The following is an 18,029-nucleotide window of genomic DNA, read 5'->3' as shown; positions in this document are numbered from 1 at the left end:
TACAAACAGTCAGCTTGGTTCTTCCGACCCCAGGTTTGATGCCATGGAACACAGGATGGATCAGATGGCCCTAGCACTACAGGCGCTATTGTCTCGTGCTAGTAACCCACCAGAGGAGACACGTACTCCTTCGATCTCTCCTGTAAGTTCAGGTCTAGAAGTAGCTACTGTAGGTGCTTCTTCTCGTATTACTCCACCAGTACGTTATGGCGGTTCTCCTGAGAAGTGTCGTGGCTTTTTGAACCAGATCAGCATCCATTTCGAATTACAACCCCGCTCCTATCCTACAGATAGAGCGAAGGTTGGATTTATTGTTACGTTACTCATTGAGAAGGCTCTGAGATGGGCTAATCCTTTATGGGAGAATGATAACCCGTTAGTCTATAACTATAATGCCTTTGTAGCTGCTTTTAAAAGAACTTTTGACCCCCCTGGTAGGAAGGTCAATGCAGCTAGATTACTGTTGCGCCTTAGACAGGAAAATCGAACACTTGTGGATTATGCACTAGAGTTCAGATCCTTGGCGGCAGAAGTTAAGTGGAACGAACAGGCTTATATAGATGTATTTTTAAATGGGTTATCAGATGTAATCCTTGACGAGGTCGCTACTAGAGAGCTCCCTGAGAATTTGGAGGATTTAATTTCTTTTATCTCTCGCATTGATGAACGCTTAAGAGAGAGGCAGAACACTCGAGATAGGACTCGTAGACCCTCCTTTAAACTAGCTCCTGCATTTCGAAATTCTGAGATCGAAACCTCACGTTTCCCTGAGCCTATGCAGATAGGTAATGCTCACCTCACAGAGGAGGAGAGACAGTACAGGAGAAGGGAGGGTTTATGTATGTACTGTGGAGTCAGAGGTCATTTACGCCTAAATTGTCCCAATCGTTCGGGAAACGCTCGCACCTAAGTTTCTCTAGAGGACAGGCCTTGGGTGTATCTATTTTGTCCTCTGTTCACAATTATAAAGATCACAGGCTTCTGTTACCCGTTTCTTTGACTTGGGAGAAGGGAGTAGTAAAAACCATGGCTTTGATCGATTCTGGAGCTGCTGAGAGCTTTATCGATCAAGTTTTTGTTAACAAGCATACTATCCCATCCCAGTTAAGGGAGACACCCCTGGCCGTTGAGGCCATAGATGGTAGACCTTTACTTGAGCCTGTTATTTTCCGTGAGACCATACCTGTTAATTTAACTGTTGGTATCTTGCATGAGGAAGACCTATCCCTGTTGATCATTTCCTCTCCTTCTATTCCCATAGTCCTGGGGTACTCCTGGTTAAAGAGACATAACCCTATCATTAATTGGGAGTTAGGGGAGATAGTTTCATGGGGTCAGAATTGTCAAGAGAAATGTTTGCGGAGGGTCTCGCCTCTTTGCCTGGCGAACACGTCGGCTAACTCCTCTAATCCTACAGAGACACAAATACCGCCTCAGTACCTGGATTTAAAGGCAGTATTTGATAAAAAAAAGAGCCGATACCTTACCTCCTCACAGATCCTTTGATTGCAAGATTAACCTACTCCCTGGTACCATGCCTCCTAGGGGTCATGTATACCCGTTATCTACTAAAGAGAATTCAGTTCTAGAGGAGTATATTCACGAGAATTTAGACAAGGGATTCATTAGGAGATCCTCCTCCCCTGCCGGGGCTGGATTTTTTTTTGTTAAAAAGAAGGATGGTTCACTTAGGCCTTGTATTGACTATCGAGGTTTGAACAAGATAACCATTAGGAATGCTTATCCCATTCCTTTGATTACCGAACTCTTTGATCGTTTAAAGGGTTCTAACATTTTCACCAAGTTAGATCTCAGAGGGGCATACAACTTGGTGAGAGTCCAGCAGGGACACGAGTGGATGACGGCGTTCAATACTCGTTACGGTCACTATGAATATACAGTAATGCCTTTTGGGTTATGTAATGCACCGGCTGTATTCCAGGATCTGATAAATGAGGTTCTTAGGGAATTTCAGCATGAGTGTGTTATTGTATACCTGGACGATATACTCATACATTCTAGAGAGATTGAGACTCACCACGAACAAGTCAGAAGGGTTTTGCACAAACTTCTTCAACATGGTCTGTACTGCAAATTGGAGAAATGTAGTTTCGATCAATCCCAAGTAAACTTCCTCGGTTATGTGATCTCTGGGGAGGGATTTAAGATGGACCCGGATAAACTCCAGTCCATTCTAGATTGGCCTCTACCCAAGGGTCTTAAGGCCGTTCAGAGATTTATTGGGTTCTCCAATTATTATAGGCGCTTTATTAAGGGTTATTCTTCTATTATTGCGCCCATCACCAATATGACCAAACAGGGGGCTGATACTAAGAATTGGTCTACGGAAGCTCTCCTTGCTTTCAAAACTCTCAAGGAGCTTTTTGCTTCCGCCCCAATTTTAGTTCACCCTAATCCCACTCTTCCTTTCCTACTTGAGGTAGACGCCTCGGAGACTGGCATAGGTGCTATCCTATCCCAAAGGCTAGGTGTGGATAAACCGTTACATCCATGTGGATTTTTTTCTAAAAAATTGTCTGGTGCTGAGAGCAGATATGACATTGGTGACAGAGAACTACTAGCTGTTATCAAGGCTTTAAAAGAATGGAGACATTTATTGGAAGGGACATTACATCCTGTTACTATTTTAACGGATCACAAGAACTTGTCCTATATTGGAGAGGCCAAGCGATTGTCTTCCAGGCAAGCTCGTTGGTCGTTATTCCTCACCCATTTCAATTACGTTCTTACTTATAGGCCTGGTTCAAAGAATTCTAAAGCCGATGCTCTATCTCGCCAATATGAACCTTTGGCTTCTTCTGAACCGGTTCTGTCCTCTATAGTACCCCAATGCAATATTATTGCTAACACAAGTCTCAAAATCCATTCTCCGTTGCTTGCCCAGATCTTGAACTTACAGCATCTGGCACCTGGACAGACTCCTGAGGGAAGAAAATTTGTCCCTCCTGAACTCCAACTGGAGCTCTTACAGTGTTTCCACGAAAGCAAGGTGGCTGGTCATCCTGGCATTCGCAAGACTTATTCCCTGATCTCCAAGGATTTCTGGTGGCCTTCCTTACGTAAGGATATTAAGGAGTTCGTCGGAGCTTGCGAGACTTGTACCAGGACTAAACAGCCTCACGCATCTCCTTGTGGTTTGTTGCTTCCCTTGGACATTCCTGAGAAACCATGGTCCTGTTTGGCCATGGACTTTATTGTGGATTTACCTGCTTCCAAGAGACAGACTGTTATTCTCACGGTGGTGGATAGATTCACTAAGATGGCTCATTTTGTGCCGTTGCCTAAACTCCCCACGTCTCCTGAATTGGCGGAGATTTTTGCGAGAGAAGTTTTTCGCTTACATGGGATACCTTCTGAAATCGTTTCTGATAGAGGCTCTCAATTTGTCTCACGATTCTGGAGATCCTTCAGTTCTCAATTAGGTATCAAATTGAACTTTTCCTCTGCATATCACCCTCAGTCTAACGGAGCCGCTGAGCGTACTAATCAAAAGATTGAACAATATCTGCGCTGCTTTGTTTCCGAACACCAGGATGATTGGGTCGGTTTGATTCCTTGGGCAGAGTTCGCACACAATAATCTCGTTTGTGATTCTACTCGTTCCAGCCCCTTCTTCATGAACTATGGCTTTCATCCTTCCATTTTTCCTTCGGTCTCTTCTTCCCAAGGAGTACCGTCGGTTGATGATCATGTCGCCAATCTGAAGAAGTTGTGGGATCAGACTCGTCAAATTCTCCTGCATAATTCTATGTTGTTCAAAAAACACGCTGATAAACACAGAAGGGCGGCTCCTGTTTTTGTTCCTGGGGATAGAGTATGGCTGAGTACTAAGAACATTCGTTTAAAAGTTCCCTCTATGAAATTTGCGCCTCGGTACATAGGCCCTTACAGGGTTTTGTCTCGTATCAACCCGGTTGCGTATCGCCTAGCCCTGCCATCGGCTTTACGTATTCCCAACTCCTTTCATGTGTCTTTGCTGAAACCACTGATTTGCAACAGATTCTCCTCTACGGTTTCCTCACCTCCTTCGGTTCAGGTGGACGGTCAGGAGGAGTACGAGGTCAACTCCATTATCAATTCCCGATTCTCCCGGGGAAGATTACAGTATCTGGTCAACTGGAAGGGATATGGTCCTGAGGAGAGGAGTTGGGTACCTCAGGAGGACGTTCATGCTCCTCGTCTCCGCAGGGCGTTTCACTCCCGCTTCCCATCTCGTCCCGGTTCCTTCCGCCTGGTGGGCGTATCTGAGAGGGGGGTACTGTCAGGGTACCTGAGGTCTCTACCTTTGAGAAGGGTAGAGACTTAGTTGTTTATCCGTCTAGACAGGTCATATCTCCCGTTCCTCGCGGTCCATCCAGTCATTCTAACGCTGACCGCAAGGGATCCGCTCCTTTTCTAACATGACGCTCGATACGTGACGTCTTGACGCTATCCCGAGCGACCTGTCACTCTATTAGCTTTATCTAATCAGCACCCAGCGGAGGCGTGTCTACTCTCCGGACTCAGGGTATTTAAGCTTGCTTCTCCCGTCAGCTCATTGCCCTGTCGTGGTTCTAGCTTGTCTAGTCACTCAGCGCTCTTGTATTCTAGTATTCTCTTTGGTTCTGACCCGGCTTGTTGTACTATTCTGCTTATCTCTGTTATCCCTCTGACCCGGCTTGTCTCTCGCTTACCTGTCTTCTCGTTCCCTCGACCTCGGCTTGTCTCTGACCATTCTCTGTTATTCTCTGTACGTTAGTCCGGCCATTCTAAGGCCCGGTATACGTACCTTTCTACTGTATTGTACTCTGCGTGTTGGATCCCTGTCCCGATCCTGACAGTATGCAGTTAAAGACGTCCTTTTCCTATAGATGGAGCTATGCTGCAGTATTCTCCAGATGTCATCGCAGCCGATCAAATCTCCAAATAGGTAGTAGAGCTCTTACAAGAGCTAGTGATTAGTTGTGAAGCAGGTTCCCTACAAGCACGAGACAAGGCCACGTGTTGAGGGTTAAGCTGAACTGATTTTTAATGGGGCCACACTGGCCTTTTATGCAACTTTTCCCAACAAGGATGACACCCAGGTGGACCTTGTTGGGAACAGGGACACACAGTGAAGTCAATAAACATAGAGTCAGACAGAGAGACACACCATACATTACACACATTCCCTCCCCTCTGCTTGGGAGATATTTGAGTTAATTACTGTATCAACTCAATTATCTCCAAATGAAAAAGAGGGACAATTTTATGCATTTCTAGAAACACCCCAAAATCACATCAGAACCCCATATAACATACATCTCCTGATAACCCCTATCTGGGGGAACAATATATTTAAAAATCATTCAAATCGGTTCAGGGGTTCGAAAGTTAGGTGGAAGTCCCATTCCACCTCCTGCCCAGAATAGTTCCATGAATTCAGCTGGTGCGGCTGGTCTCTTTCGTGCATGGTAAAATGTCGAACAATAGTTCAAATACTCATTCGTGCGTACGATGGTCGTGTGCCGCTTACCGTGTTACCGAATGCCGCCTTCTTCGGATGAATGAATACGAATCTAAGTTGTCCTGGAATTCTCAGCAGTGTTCGGGCCATCGAGTGTCTGAAAATAGTTCCAGACACTTGACAACCAAACCCCACTGAACGCGTTCGACAAAACAAGATGGCCACCGCCACGTGTTTGTGCATACGAATCGACAGCCACCCAGTGAACCACTTAGAACGTTAGAGTTGCGGTTTGTAATAGTGTCAAATAAGTCAATTGACTGCACACGACTGTCTTGGGTGGTCGAAAGGTTCGGTAAAACATTCTGTATACAAATTAGCTGGGTAAAGTTTGTTTGTTTCTATTCGTATACCGTTTTAGGTGAATGGTAGTGTAAATGAATAGATAGCAACACAATTAGAAATCCAACGAACAGGGCATCTGTTACAAGGGGTCTGTATGAGTAGTCAACCATATTAATTTGCCCCATTCAGTATGGACCGTCGGACTTTAGTAAATTACAGTTTGAATTAATCACTGCAAGCAGCAAATAGTTGCTCGGACTCCTTGAGATGGGTTGACAATAAAAATCAGCCTCAACCAGAATTATGGATAAAAAAAGGGTCTTAATAATAGACATTTACTAGGAAATGTAATATAATTAATACAAAAATTGTGATTCACAAATTAGAATGGAAAAAACGAGTCTGGGAATATTTCCAAGTCTAGTTTTCCCTTAGTTTGTCATTTGGATTTTATTCATGAAAATGTAGAGCTAAACAAATAACTCTAAACAAGAAAAATTTATGAAAACTAGGTAGTAACTTATAACATTGCTATACTCGTTAGATTAACTAATGTCTCCTTATTCTAAATTTAAATATTGTAGTTAGTAATAATTATAGATCTGGTCAATAATAATTATTTATGAATAAAGGGTTGATGCACAGTCAATTTGCCATAACAATTAAGCTTGCTACCTAGAATCTAAGTGCAGCTAGTTGGTAGCAGTTCTGTTTCAATGTTAATTCTCGATAACATATATATATTTTTTTCATTTAGGACTTGGCTTCAGCCTTAGCTTCTTCCCAAGCCTCACCATTTTGTCACAGTACTTTGACAGGCGCCGGTCCCTGGTTATTTCTGCTGCAACCACAGGGGAATGTTTTGCAGTCATTGTATTTGTTCCAGGTAAGATCTATAATTAACTAGTGTCTGCCCTCCGTAAAGTAACAATAACCAACAGGTCAGTGCACAATGGACCAGATTACACCTGTGGGAATTTTGCAATACAACCTTTTGAAAGTCCACCACATTTAACCTGTCCAGCTGCAACAAAATGGCAAAAATAAGGACCCAGATGCAAAAAATCTGGACTATTTGTTCCCTGCTTTAGAAGTCAGCAAGAAAATCATTAAAAACTCCAAGGTAGTGCAATGTTTATGTATGTGGAGACTGTCCAGTACAACAGACAGCAGCCACAGGGATTTTTTTTTCTTATTTTATCCGTCACCTGACTTATTCCTAGTTTGAGCATTTCCTGTAAACAGTGTGCAGCCATCAAAAGTGTTACCTACCATGCTTGCGGTCACATGACCGGTAACCCCATTACTCCTGTGGCATCATAGGTTTTCCCCTTTGATAACGCCTTTGTGGGCATCATCTGAGTATTTTGAAGTAGTGGTCATGTAACCACATTGATTGGGAATCACATTTCTGTGTGATTCCAAGTTTAACCTCTATTTTTTTATTCTTACGTGGGGCTATTATTTACATGTTTTGTTAATTATGTTATGCTCCCCCTCTTTGAGAGCTAAGATTGTCTCTGATGATATCATTGTGTCAGGAAATTGACATGTGATCTCTCATGAGGAATTTTATTTTTGTAGTAACCAGAAGTACCAAACCAATTAGTATGTGATATTGTGTTTTGTAATTGAATGATTTAATTCTATTTTAGTTACATATAATTATATCATTATTGTACTGTCACTGTTGTGACAGAACACCCTGTCACTGAAAATATTTGTTCGTATCCTTTTTCCGTTCCCGTTCGGTAACCAAACAAAACCACAAATTTTCCCTTTTTATACCCCCTGTACACAGCCCACCTTGGAGCCTGTTAACCCTATTGACCTCTCTTGACACCTCCATCATCGGTTCACACCTAATTGTTTCAAGTGTTCTGCTGGGTGGCCGCCATTCACATGAACGAACATGTGGGAACTGAGTCAGAGGCCATCTTGTTGCATGAAAGCAGGGAGTGGTGTTCGAACGTCGAGTGTATAGAACTAAAATGGACAGACTAACTTGCAAACACCGCTGAACTTCTATCCTCGCCTGCTCCCTTTCCAAACATCTCAGCAGAGCGCTGTTCGGTAGGATTGTTTGCAAAAACTAGGCGAACAATAGCTACCTAGGAACAAGATAATCTGTTTGGTGCTTTATTCGTTTTGGGACTTCCGAAAGTGACCAACCACCTCCACTTTTTCTCTGGAACTATTTTGGGCAGACGCCACGTGTGCGGTCAGTCAAAACTTTACCCCGGTGGCGACTCCTCTGTATTCGTGGGATCTAAGCGCTATTTGGACACTTTGGGCGCTCGGAACCAGGCTATTCGGGAATATAGGACTTGTATCCCCAAGGGGTCCCTTGTAATATTGTATTTGTTTTGGGGTGTTATGTGTTTTACACATGGTACCTCTGTGCCTGGGAGATAATAAGTTTAAGCAAAGTACACTCAAGTATCTCCCAGACACAGGGACACCAGGGAGGAGTTTGTATTGAACTGTACCCTGTGTATAAATTGCATGTACCATGCCCCAATAAACCAGTTCACTCCCAGCATTATGTCTTGGCTAATGTCTGTGGGGGAAAGCTATAATCATTCAGCTTGCTAGAATCACTCAGCAGCTATAACCACTGAATCCAGCGCACCAGAGTTCCAGAGAGGGGGAAAAGGAAATCTTTGGCAGCGAGACCCGTGTCCCTACCTGGGTGGCTGCCACATCTAGTGGCAGCTGTGGGATTTTTCTTTTCCCCAAGAGTGGATACTGAACCCGGAACTAGCAGCAGATGGAGAATGGCTACGAGCAGCTCAAGCGATCCACATTGAAGGATGTGCTGGAGAGGCAGGGATGAAATGCTAAAAACATACGGAAAAGGGCTTTAATTGCCGAACTAATGAAGCTGGACCGAACCAATCCCAGCGTCGAAGCAGTTTCACGAACACTGAAGAATCCGAACAGATGCGGGCCGATCGGTTTCGCTTGGCCTTGTTTGGGCCAAACCCGCCTGACAAAATAATAATGAAAGTACTGGCGGACTCGGTTGCAGAAGCTAGAGCCAAGCGGGAATACCAACTACACTTAGCCGAAATACAGTGTTCGGGAGCTCCGCTGACTGAAAGCCCCACTCCACAGCCAGAACGGAGGAAGGTACCTTTCACAGCCTTAAAAGCATTTCAAGAGACAGATGAGATTGATGGAAATCTCACAGATTTTGAAACCAGTGCGCTCTACACAAAGTACCAGAGGATGACTGGGTAATGATACTGGCTGGAAAATGATCAGGATGAGCTGCTGAGGCATTCAGGGCCATACCAGATGGGGAGATTCATCAGTATGAAAGATAGAAAGAAGCTAGCCAGGTATGCAGTCACCCCTTAAGCATACCGCAGGTGGTTTATGGAATTGCGAAAGGAGGATAAAGACTCCTATGCAGAATACCGCCTCCACAGAGATGCCTTATACTGGCTTATACTGGATATAGGGTGCCCAGCCTTGTCGGGAGAGGATATCCTACAATTATTCTTAATGGAACATTTTTTTAACCTACTTAACCCAGATCTGAGATAGGAGACTGCACACTTTACCAGAGGCTGCCCGCCTGGCAGATGTATACACAGACACCTGAAAAACTGAACAACCACCAGTAAGACCTGCCCCCGCACCGAAGTTGCTGCTCCAGGAACCTCCAACCAACTTCAACCACCTTACAGGGGACTACTTGGGAACCAAACAGCACCAACAAAGACCGGGCCCAGATGCTTCCGATGCCAGCAACTAGTGCATGTAAGGTGCAACTGCCCACTGGAACCCCCAAGACCCTCGTGGGGTCATACCAACCCTGTACCACCCAGGTCCACAGCCCACTGCTTAGAAGCAGAGAACACGTATCCCTGGAAAGAGTCCCAGCCTATACCAGAAGATCCTGGAGAGTATTAGATGAAGCTGATCCTGTTCAGGCTGCTACCATGGACAACCCTCAACAACATACACAGTTGGTCATTGTAAACAGACAAACGGCTAGGGAACTGAGAGACACCGGAGCTACCCTGACATTAGTACAACGCTACTTGGCTCGGGACAATGAACATACTGGATAATCTGTGGCCATTAGGGTAGCCGGGGGCGCTATTTACAGACTACCCACTGGTCGAGTTCACATGGATTGGGGAGCTGGATCCAGTACTGTGAACGTGGGGATTATGAAAGACTTGCCCGCGGAGGTACTGCTCGGGAGTGATTTGGGGACCCTTACCTCAGCCTACGTTACCAGGAACACTGCGGAAGCTCATCCAGTAATTACTCATCTTCAAGCCCGGCTGGCTCACGTTCTGAGGAGATCCAGGTAAGCGATGACTCCCCAACCCCGACAGTAGACCTGGCCTAGTTAGCTTGGGACACCCCAGAGGAGTTTGGGAGGGAGGCAAGGGAAGACCCACACTCCAAAATTATAGGACCCAGGCAGACACCGAACAAGGGGGTTTAGAGAGGAAAAAGTTTATTTGAGAACAGGACAGGCTATATCGGTTAACAGAGAATCCTAATAGAGGGGCAGCCCCATCCCAGAAGCACCAGCTTGTAGTTCCCAGGAAGTATCAGCTGGAACTCCTACGGATCGGACACAATGTACCTTCGGCAGAACATCTGGGCATAGGCTGGACGTCTCATAGAGTAACCCAGAACTTCTTTTGACCTGGAATCAAGATGTTCAGCAGTACTGCCAAACTTGTGATGTTTGTCAACGGGTGGGAAAGAACGGAGATCACCCTGAGGCTCTGCTGCAGTCCATGCCGATCATTGAGGAACCATTCAGCCAAATAGCGGTCGATATAATAGGAACCCTAGTGAGACCTAGTCCCTCCGGTAAAAAGTATATACTTACCATAGTGGACTACGCTACCCGCTATCCTGAAGCAGTCGCTTTGACTAACATCCAAGCAGAAACCGTAGCAGATGCACTGATCTGGATATTCTCTCAAGTAGGTTTTCCCAGGCAGATCCTTTTGGAACAGCGCACCCAATTCACAGCAGACAGAACTCATCAGCACCTTTAACTCTCTTCTTCGCCCTGCTGTGGCCACCCCCCAAACTAACCTTACAGCCGATGCTTTGCTTGCTACTTTACTGACAAGATTTAACCGCTACGAAAAGAATTCTCCCCACCTTGCCATTCTCTTTCTCAAGCGCACGTAGATCATGCCTTTCCTGCCCTTCAGACTTTCTTCCCGACTACTAAACAAGAGGTGGCTGCGCTTCTCCTTTCCTCTCGCCCGACTACTTGCCCGCTCGATCCTGTCCCATCTCACCTTATCATATCTCTCTCCCCTGTTCTTGTGCCTCCCTAACACACATCTTCAACTGGTGGCAGCCAGGTGGCAGGAGACAATGCCCGATTACGGCGGTGGAGTCTAGCTTTACAACCATACAACTTCACCATACACTACCGGCCCAGCAAGCAGAACGGGAACGCCGAAGGGTTGTCAAGGCAAACTGAGCTCACCAACTAACGAGCAAGTCTAGACATATCGAAGTTGCCCCGAAAACTGTTAAGCCATGTCTGCTGAAGCACCATACAAGGGGGGGGAGTAGTATGACAGAACACCCTGACACTGAAAATACTTGTGTGTATCCTTTTCCCGTTCCCGTTCGGTAACCGAACATGACCACAAATTTTCCCTTTTTATACCCCCAGTACTCAGCCCACCTTGGAGCTTGTTAACCCTCTTAACCTCTTTTGAGGTGTCTTTTGACACAGAGACGCCGAAGAGGAGTTTGTATTGAACTATATGGAGACTCTCTGCTGGGGGTCTGTGTATACATTTGTCAGGATCGGGACAGGGATCCAACACGCAGAGTACAAACAGGTACAGGATACGTATACCGGACCTTAGAATGGCCGGACTAACGTACGGAGAATATAGAGAATGGTCAGAGACAAGCCGAGGTCGAGGGAACGAGAGGACAGGTAAGCGAGGAACAAGCCGGGTCAAGGATAACAGAGGTAAACAGAGTAAGTCAAACAAGCCGGGTCGGAACCAAAGGGATAACTGAAAATACCAGAGCACTGTGTGACTAGGCAGCCTAGAACCACGACAGGGCAATGAGCAAATGAGAGAAGCACTGTTAAATACCCTGGCTCAGAAGGGTAGACACGCCTCCGACGAGTCCTGATTAGTCTCCAAACAATTGAGTGACAGGTCGTTCCGGGTTGGCGTCATGACGTAGACTTCCGGACGTCATGCTACAAAAGGAAGTGACTCCCTCGCGGCCGGCGTTTATGTGACCGGGTGGGCCGCGAGGAACAGGGGAAACAGACCGTCCGGATGGATAGACGTCTAAGTCTCTACCTCTCCCAGAGGTAGAGACTTCAGGTACCCTGACAGTACCCCCCCTCTCAGATACGCCCACCGGGCGGAATGAACCGGGACGAGATGGGAAGCGGAAGTGAAACGCCCTGCGGAGACGAGGAGCATGAACATCCTCTTGAGGCACCCAACTCCTCTCCTCAGGACCCTATCCCTTCCAATCGACCAGATATTGTACTCTCCCCCGGGAGATTCGAGAATCGATGATAGCGTTAACCTCATACTCCTCCTGACCCTCCACCTGAACAGGGCGAGGGGAGGAGACCGTGGAGGAAAATCTGTTACAGACTAGTGGTTTCAGCAATGAAACATGAAATGAGTTAGGGATGCGTAAGGCAGATGGAAGAGCTAGACGGTACGCAACTGGGTTAATTCGAGTCAGCACCCTGTAAGGTCCAATATAACGAGGAGCGAACTTCATGGAAGGCACTTTTAAACGAATGTTTCTTGTACTCAACCATACTCTATCACCTGGAACAAACACCGGAGCCGCCCTTCTACGTTTATCAGCGTGTTTCTTAACCAGCATAGAATTGTGCAGAAGAATTTGTCGAGTCTGATCCCACAACTTCCTCAAATTGGCAACATGAACATCAACCGACGGTAACCCTTGGGAAGGAGAAGCCGAGGGAAGAATAGATGGATGAAAGCCATAATTCATGAAGAAGGGGCTTGAATGAGTAGAATCACAAACGAGATTGTTGTGTGCAAACTCCGCCCAAGGAATCAAACCAACCCAATCGTCCTGGTGTTCAGAAACAAAACAACGTAAATATTGTTCAATCTTTTGGTTGGTGCGTTCAGCAGCTCCGTTAGACTGAGGATGATAGGCAGAAGAGAAATTCAATTTGATACCCAGTTGAGAGCAGAAGGACCTCCAAAAACGGGAAACAAATTGGGAACCTCTGTCAGACACAATTTGGGAGGGTATCCCATGTAAACGAAAAATCTCCCTTGCGAATATCTCTGCCAATTCGGGGGAAGACGGGAGTTTAGGCAGAGGAACGAAGTGAGCCATCTTGGTGAATCTGTCAACCACGGTGAGGATAACAGTCTGTTTTTTAGAGATAGGTAAATCGACAATGAAGTCCATAGCTAAACAGGACCATGGCTTCTCTGGAACCTCTAAGGGATGCAGAAATCCACATGGGAGCGTATGAGGTTGCTTAGTCTTAGTACAGACCTCACACGTACCGATGAAATCCTTAACATCCTTACGTAAAGCAGGCCACCAGAAATCTTTGGAGATTAAAGCATACGTCTTGCGAATGCCAGGATGCCCAGCTACCTTGCTGTTGTGGAAACACCGTAACACTTCCAGTTGGAGAGCAGGAGGAACGAAGTGTCTATCCCCAGGAGTCTGTTTAGGAGCTAGATGTTGTAACTTCATGATCTCAGCAAGCAACGGAGAATGAATCCTGAGATTCGTGTTAGCGATGATATTACATTTAGGAACTATCGAGGAAAGAACTGGCTCAGCTATAGTGGACGGTTCATATTGGCGAGATAAAGCATCGGCTTTAGAGTTCTTAGAACCAGGTCTATAAGTAAGCACATAATTGAAGTGAGTCAGGAATAAGGACCAACGAGCTTGCCTGGCGGATAGGCGCTTAGCCTCCCCAATATAGGACAAGTTCTTGTGGTCCGTTAGAATCGTAACAGGATGTAAGGTCCCTTCTAATAAATGTCTCCACTCCTTTAGAGCCATAATGACCGCTAACAGTTCCCTGTCACCGATGTCATATCTGCTTTCAGGACCAGATAGTTTCTTAGAGAAACAACCACAAGGGTGTAACGGTTTGTCCACCCCTAACCTTTGTGACAGAACAGCACCTACTCCCGTCTCAGAGGCATCGACCTCGAGTAGGAACGGCAGAGTCGTATCAGGATGGACTAAAATTGGGGCAGAAGCAAAAAGTTCCTTGAGAGTCTTGAAAGCAACAAGGGCCTCAGTAGACCAGGTCTTAGTATCAGCCCCTTGTTTGGTCATATTGGTAATAGGCGCAATAATAGAAGAGTATCCCTTAATAAAGCGCCTATAATAATTAGAGAAACCAATAAACCTCTGAATCGCCTTGAGTCCCTTAGGCAATGGCCAATCTAAAATAGATTGGAGTTTGTCAGGATCCATCTTAAAGCCTTCCCCAGAAATCACGTAACCAAGAAAGTCTATCTGAGACTGGTCAAAACTGCATTTCTCCAATTTACAGTATAAGCCATGTTGCAGAAGTTTGTGCAATACCTTTCTGACTTGTCTGTGGTGGGTCTCAATCTCCCTAGAGTGTATAAGTATGTCATCCAGGTATACAATAACACAATCATGTTGAAACTCCCTAAGAACTTCATTAATCAAATCCTGAAATACTGCCGGAGCATTACAAAGACCAAATGGCATAACCGTGTATTCATAGTGACCATAACGGGTATTGAACGCTGTCATCCACTCGTGTCCATGCTGGATTCTCACCAAGTTATACGCCCCTCTGAGATCTAACTTGGTGAAAATTTTAGAGCTCTTTAAACGATCAAACAGCTCGGTAATCAAAGGAATCGGATAGGCATTTCTGATGGTTATCTTATTCAAACCTCGGTAATCAATACAAGGTCTTAGAGTACCATCCTTCTTTTTAACGAAAAAAAAACCAGCCCCGGCGGGAGAAGAGGATCTCCTAATGAATCCTTTTTCTAGATTCTCACGAATATATTCCTCTAGAACTGAGTTCTCTTGCGTGGATAGAGGATATACATTGCCCCTCAGAGGCATAGTACCAGGTAGAAGCTTAATTTTACAATCAAATGACCTGTGTGGAGGTAAGGTATCAGCATTCTTCTTGTCGAATACTGCTTTTAAGTCCTGGTAGAGAGACGGTATCTGTCTCTCTGTAGACTGAGTGGAAGTACCTGGTGTTTTTATTACAGCCAATGGAGAAACCCTGCGTAAACACTTCTCCTGGCAGCCCTGACCCCATGAGAGTATCTCCCCTAACTCCCAATCGATAATAGGGTTATGTCTTTTTAACCAAGGGTACCCCAGGACTATGGGGACAGAAGGGGACGAAATGAGCATAAGTGATAACTTTTCCTCGTGTAAGATACCAACAGTTAAGTTAACGGGTATGGTCTCACAGGAGATAACAGGCTCAAGTAAAGGTCTACCATCTATGGCCTCAACGGCCAAGGGTGTATCCCTTAACTGGGATGGGATAGTGTGTTTAGTAGCAAAGGCTTGGTCGATAAAATTCTCAGCAGCTCCGGAATCTATCAAAGCCATAGTCTTTAGTACTCCCTTCTCCCAAGTTAAAGAAACTGGTAGCAGAAGCCTGTTCTCTTTATAATTATGAGTAGAGGACAAAATAGAAACACCCAAGGCCTGTCCTCTAGAGAAACTTAGGTGCGAGCGTTTCCCGAGCGATTAGGACAATTCAGGCGTAAGTGACCTCTGACTCCACAATACATGCATAATCCCTCTCTTCTCCTGTACTGTCTCTCTTCTTCTGAGAGGCGAGTATTGCCTATCTGCATAGGTTCAGGAAACAGTGAGGTAGTGGAATCAGGACTTTGAAATACGGGAGCTAATTTAAAGGAAGGTCTAAGGTTCCTCTCTCGAGTGTTTTGTCTCTCTCTTAAACGCTCATCAATACGAGAAATGAACGAAATTAAATCCTCCAAATTTTCAGGGAGTTCTCTAGTAGCAACCTCATCAAGGATTACGTCTGATAGCCCGTTTAAAAATACATCTATATAAGCCTGCTCATTCCACTTAACTTCTGACGCCAGAGACCTGAACTCTAGTGCATAATCCACAAGTGTTCGGTTCTCCTGTCTCAGGCGCAACAGTAATCTGGCTGCATTGACCTTTCTACCAGGGGGGTCAAAAGTTCTTCTAAAGGCAGCTACAAAGGCATTATAATTATATACTAACGGGTTATCGTTCTCCCATAGTGGGTTGGCCCCTCTCAGAGCTTTCTCAATGAGTAAGGTGATAATAAATCCAACCTTTGCCCTATCTGTAGGATAGGAACGAGGTTGCAATTCAAAGTGGATACTAATCTGGTTTAAAAAACCACGACACTTATCAGGTGAACCACCATAACGTACTGGTGGGGTAATGCGGGAGGAGGCACCTACAGTGGCTACCTCTAGGCCAGAACTTACAGGGGAGATAGAAGTAGTACGTGTCTCCTCTGGTAGATTATTGGCACGAGATAATAACGCCTGTAGCGCTAGGGCCATTTGATCCATTCTGTGTTCCATGGCTTCGAACCTAGGATCAGAGGGGCCAAGCTGACTGTTTGTACTTGCAGGATCCATTGGCCCTGTCGTAATGTCAGGATCGGGACAGGGATCCAACACGCAGAGTACAAACAGGTACAGGATACGTATACCGGACCTTAGAATGGCCGGACTAACGTACGGAGAATATAGAGAATGGTCAGAGACAAGCCGAGGTCGAGGGAACGAGAGGACAGGTAAGCAAGGAACAAGCCGGGTCAAGGATAACAGAGGTAAACAGAGTAAGTCAAACAAGCCGGGTCGGAACCAAAGGGATAACTGAAAATACCAGAGCACTGTGTGACTAGGCAGCCTAGAACCACGACAGGGCAATGAGCAAATGAGAGAAGCACTGTTAAATACCCTGGCTCAGAAGGGTAGACACGCCTCCGACGAGTCCTGATTAGTCTCCAAACAATTGAGTGACAGGTCGTTCCGGGTTGGCGTCATGACGTAGACTTCCGGACGTCATGCTACAAAAGGAAGTGACTCCCTCGCGGCCGGCGTTTATGTGACCGGGTGGGCCGCGAGGAACAGGGGAAACAGACCGTCCGGATGGATAGACGTCTAAGTCTCTACCTCTCCCAGAGGTAGAGACTTCAGGTACCCTGACAGTACCCCCCCTCTCAGATACGCCCACCGGGCGGAATGAACCGGGACGAGATGGGAAGCGGAAGTGAAACGCCCTGCGGAGACGAGGAGCATGAACATCCTCTTGAGGCACCCAACTCCTCTCCTCAGGACCCTATCCCTTCCAATCGACCAGATATTGTACTCTCCCCCGGGAGATTCGAGAATCGATGATAGCGTTAACCTCATACTCCTCCTGACCCTCCACCTGAACAGGGCGAGGGGAGGAGACCGTGGAGGAAAATCTGTTACAGACTAGTGGTTTCAGCAATGAAACATGAAATGAGTTAGGGATGCGTAAGGCAGATGGAAGAGCTAGACGGTACGCAACTGGGTTAATTCGAGTCAGCACCCTGTAAGGTCCAATATAACGAGGAGCGAACTTCATGGAAGGCACTTTTAAACGAATGTTTCTTGTACTCAACCATACTCTATCACCTGGAACAAACACCGGAGCCGCCCTTCTACGTTTATCAGCGTGTTTCTTAACCAGCATAGAATTGTGCAGAAGAATTTGTCGAGTCTGATCCCACAACTTCCTCAAATTGGCAACATGAACATCAACCGACGGTAACCCTTGGGAAGGAGAAGCCGAGGGAAGAATAGATGGATGAAAGCCATAATTCATGAAGAAGGGGCTTGAATGAGTAGAATCACAAACGAGATTGTTGTGTGCAAACTCCGCCCAAGGAATCAAACCAACCCAATCGTCCTGGTGTTCAGAAACAAAACAACGTAAATATTGTTCAATCTTTTGGTTGGTGCGTTCAGCAGCTCCGTTAGACTGAGGATGATAGGCAGAAGAGAAATTCAATTTGATACCCAGTTGAGAGCAGAAGGACCTCCAAAAACGGGAAACAAATTGGGAACCTCTGTCAGACACAATTTGGGAGGGTATCCCATGTAAACGAAAAATCTCCCTTGCGAATATCTCTGCCAATTCGGGGGAAGACGGGAGTTTAGGCAGAGGAACGAAGTGAGCCATCTTG

General features: G+C 45.8%; 1 protein-coding gene across 1 annotated transcript in view; it reads left to right on the top strand.

Moving 5' to 3' along the window:
* The window catches only part of LOC134608455 (monocarboxylate transporter 7-like), a 43,930-nt gene that overhangs the window by 16,493 nt on the left and 9,408 nt on the right, over positions 1 to 18,029 (top strand). The window contains exon 3 of the mRNA XM_063451313.1: positions 6,549 to 6,677. Within this exon, the coding sequence (XP_063307383.1) occupies positions 6,549 to 6,677 (129 nt within the window). The remainder of the gene's footprint in view (positions 1 to 6,548; positions 6,678 to 18,029) is intronic.

The sequence above is a fragment of the Pelobates fuscus genome, chromosome 1 (genome assembly GCF_036172605.1).
Source record: "Pelobates fuscus isolate aPelFus1 chromosome 1, aPelFus1.pri, whole genome shotgun sequence".
Taxonomy (NCBI): Eukaryota; Metazoa; Chordata; class Amphibia; order Anura; family Pelobatidae; genus Pelobates; species Pelobates fuscus.
Note: the sequence above shows the minus strand (reverse complement) of the source record. Positions and strands in the feature narration are given on the sequence as shown.